The sequence below is a fragment of the Populus nigra genome, chromosome 18 (genome assembly GCF_951802175.1).
Source record: "Populus nigra chromosome 18, ddPopNigr1.1, whole genome shotgun sequence".
Classification (NCBI taxonomy): Eukaryota; Viridiplantae; Streptophyta; class Magnoliopsida; order Malpighiales; family Salicaceae; genus Populus; species Populus nigra.
Window position 1 is genome coordinate 13,156,413 of NC_084869.1, and position 3,907 is coordinate 13,160,319.

The following is a 3,907-nucleotide window of genomic DNA, read 5'->3' on the forward strand; positions in this document are numbered from 1 at the left end:
TGCAGTCCAGTCAACAAGAGGGAAAACTAGAGCCGATAAAGATAGAGAAGTTGCAGAGTTTTTGAATAGACATGATGTTCATAGAGATGCAAAAACTGCAGGTACAAAATGGGATAACATGCTTGGGGAGTTTAGGAAGGTTTATGAATGGGAAAGAGGTGATAAGAGAGAACAGATGGGGAAGAGTTATTTTAGACTCTCACCTTATGAGAGAAAGGCACATAGATTACCTGCTTCGTTTGATGAAGAAGTTTTTGAAGAGTTATCTCAATTTATGGGTCCTAAAATGAGAACTCAAAGCAGAGGACCTTCACTCATTGGTTCTGGTGATGATAGCAGTAGAGGAACTTCTCTTGCTGCTGCAAGAGCTCTCCCTCCACCCCCTCCTTTCAAAGAGGATGATCTCTCACTCTCAGGTATAAATGCATTCTATAACAATGACTCATCAGCGAAAAAGTTGCAATCTTTTGCAGCACTTGTGCTTGTTTTTTCCAAAAGAATGAAACTTTACATGATCTTTGGCAGGAAGGACAAGACAACTGGTTTTGACAAGTGGAGGTGAAGCTTACTTTCATGGTACAAGAGGGAGTTTACTAGGGTTTGATACTGCCGTGGATGCTGCGGCAGGCTCTTCTTCATCTACAAAGGAGCTACGTAGAATTGGTAAAGTAAGAATGACATGGGAAGAATCGGTGAGCTTGTGGGGTGAAGAGGGAGAGCATCATAGAGGGAGAGTTAGGCTTCAAGGATCAAGCTTTTTGAACGCAGATGAACTTACTTTCTTTGATGATTCGATGGTCGCTTGCACCATGGAAGCATTTGAAGATGGTGCTCTTAAAGGTTTTTCTGTTGACAAATTTGTTTCTGGACAACAAATTAAAGTCTTTGGCAGAAGGAAGCCTTCTCCTTCAGCTTCTGTTACTCCTTCTGGTACCTTTATTTTTGTTTTATTATGTTCATTATTTCTAAAGTGGCAGTCTAGAAATCTATATCTCACAGTTTTCAATTTTTCACATGCCAGGTTTCACTGAAAGAGTTCAGCTTCCATTAACTGAACCTTCAATAAGATGTAAGTCCAGTCTCTTTTGGTCTAAGACTCATAAATTCATCAATGTACACGAACATACACTATTCCCTTTACATGTCATGTCCTTGCTAGCTGCCTTTAAGGTCTGTGATTAGAAAAATTAACTAGCTCCTTAATATGGGCAGTTTTAATTTGCGTTGTTATGGATAATTTGTGGAGTAATAACCAACCTTATATGGTGGATACAATTATGTTGTTTTTTGGACAGTACCCCCATGGGAATTTCAAGATCCAACAGAATACTACGTGGGGTGTCTTAGAGTTCCACCAACAACACTTCCAAGTTTGTTTGAGCTTTCATGGTACTTGCAAGAGCCACCTCCTGAAGAACTAAGATTCCCACTTCGAAGAGATGTGTACAGGGACTTACCACAAGGCAAAGAACTCTTCTTCACAATATCCAACGATCCCTTAGATTGTAGAGGTATTACTTATGATATTTTAAGCTCAATTATCAGAACTAACCCTAGTATAAGTGGAGCTACTACCTCGAGTAGAGACTCTTTCATTGGCGTTTGGGATGATTGCATCAATAGGATCGTGTCCAAGTTTTGTTCTGTTGAGGTTGTTATTGTTAGAAAACAACCCTCTTCACCAATGGTCGATACATTGCAAGATGAGTGGCCAAATGTGACTGGATTTGTTAGAAACTTTTGTTTGTGGAGAGGAGAAGAGACCGACCAATTAAGGGAAGGTCAAGTCGATCCCTCATCATCTATAATAGAGAAGCTTTTGTGGACTTACTTGGACCTCCCCTACATTCTAGGCTACTACGCAGTTGGCTACTTGGTGACATTTTGTGCATTATGTAGATCACAGGATCGTATTATTCGTACTGATCTCTACTCTTTAGACCTTTCTTCACCAGTTGAGAGGCTGAAAGCTCTAGTCCCATGTTATAGAGTTGCTGGATTATTGCCATTACTAGCTGATCGTTGCTTCAACAACTTCAACAATGGTGGTACTTACAAGCAATTAACTTTCAGTGATTTTGAAAGAGTAGATATGGGTAATGGAAACATCATGGAAATGACGCCAAATACAGTTACAAGATTGTTCTCTAGCAGAAGAAAATGGGCAGCGGTCAAAGAAATATACGACTGTTTGGACCATAGAATCCCACATGCAGAATTCATCTACAGATCATCAGAAAAAGATTTAGCTTTGGTTTTCAAGCCAAGAGGGGTTAAGTTCAAGCCAAACAATTGCGAACAACTTGTTGAGGCACTGAAATACGTGACCCAAGCTTTGGTAGCATTACACGACTTATCTTTCATGCATAGAGACCTGAGTTGGGACAAGGTGATGCGAAGAAGCGACAGTGAAAACGAATGGTTCGTTTGTGGCTTCGATAATGCTGTAGGGGCACCACAGCTAAACCCGGTACATGGTATCGGGGAGGCGCGTGGTAGACACGCTCCAGAGATGGGAAGAGGGATGCATGGTGTGAAAGTGGATGTGTGGGGTGTTGGTCACTTGGTGAGGACTTGCGGGTTAGGTCCAAATGGGGTGCCCAAAATGCTTAGAGAGTTGCAAAATAGGTGCTTAGACCAGAACCCAGAGCAGAGGCCTACTGCCGCCGACTGTTATCACCACTTGCTGCAGGTGCAGTCGTCTTTGCAGCCATCTTCATCTGGAGTTCCATATTGACCTTGATTGATTGAGATGTGTAATGGGTCACATGTGTTTGTTCATGTTACCACAAAAAAAAAAAACAAAGAAATTATTTTTTATAAGCCTGATCTTTCTTTTAATTCATGGGTATTATGCTATGTGGGATTTTGTTAGAATCCCATCCTCAAAAGGTGGGGCATTTTGCGATACAATTTTTTTTTTCCATGTACTTTTATACCTTAAAATTGAGGCATTGAATATGAGAGGTTAAAGTTGGTTCAGAGATTTCAAGGGGGGAAATGGCGGCTACTGCAGGGGGGGCTTTCCAGCAGTTGGCTAAGGCTTTTATCTATCAAATCAGGCCTCTCTTCTTGTTTTTTCTTTTTTGTTATTTTCTGGGGAAATTTAATTTAATTTGGTAATAGGGATGATAGAGCTGATGTGTGTAACAGTGTTTTTCAGTTTTTGAAAGTAAGTTTGGGGTATATCTCGAGATATGGTATCTCTGAGAAATGGCAGGACTGTTTTGTGATGGATTACTATGTTGACAAGCAGAACTGATCAATTGATAGCACCATTATTGTTTACTATTTTTAACATTTCTTCCCCTGGTTATCAGCTTCCCACGCTTTTCTTGTAGGGTTTAAGATGGAATAGTCATTTTCAGCTTCCATGTCAGGTCCTGTTCTTGAGATAAAGATGACAATGGTTGAAATAGTTTTCGCAGATTAATTGAGCTTTTGCTACTGTTACGCAACTCGTTTTTTCACGTTGATTTATATATATATATATATATATATATATATATATATATATATATATATTATAAAATCACCACCAGGAAAATATAATGAAAAAGTATTAATTCGATGTTATAAATATATTCTGAAACATATCTACTGTGGATTAAGAGAGTTTTTAATTTTCTGCCTGGCAGATAAAATTAGTTTTTTATTTTGAAACTAATATATATGGCCTAAACCCTAGAATTTTGACAGGGTAAAACCATCCCCCAGCTATATCTTGTAATGAAAAAGAAATGATATTAGTTGCTAGGATTGAAAGGAAAGAGGGATATAACCTCCATTTAATGTAAAGTTTTACTTCAGCTTTGAATCTTTTACTCTTGGCTACGAATTGAGGAATGCCCAGTAAGCCACTCCAAATGATTATTTTTAGTAGGTTAGAAGAGTACGTGTAAAAGAA

General features: G+C 39.0%; 1 protein-coding gene across 1 annotated transcript in view; it reads left to right on the forward strand.

Annotated features, from left to right (window-relative positions):
- Positions 1–2,737, forward strand: part of LOC133678348 (crinkler effector protein 8) — a 4,474-nt gene extending 1,737 nt beyond the window's left edge. Inside the window, exons 2-5 of the mRNA XM_062100641.1 lie at positions 6–416; positions 526–949; positions 1,029–1,078; positions 1,296–2,737. Of these exons, the coding sequence (XP_061956625.1) occupies positions 6–416; positions 526–949; positions 1,029–1,078; positions 1,296–2,737 (2,327 nt within the window). The remainder of the gene's footprint in view (positions 1–5; positions 417–525; positions 950–1,028; positions 1,079–1,295) is intronic.
- Positions 2,738–3,907: the final 1,170 nt, after the last annotated feature.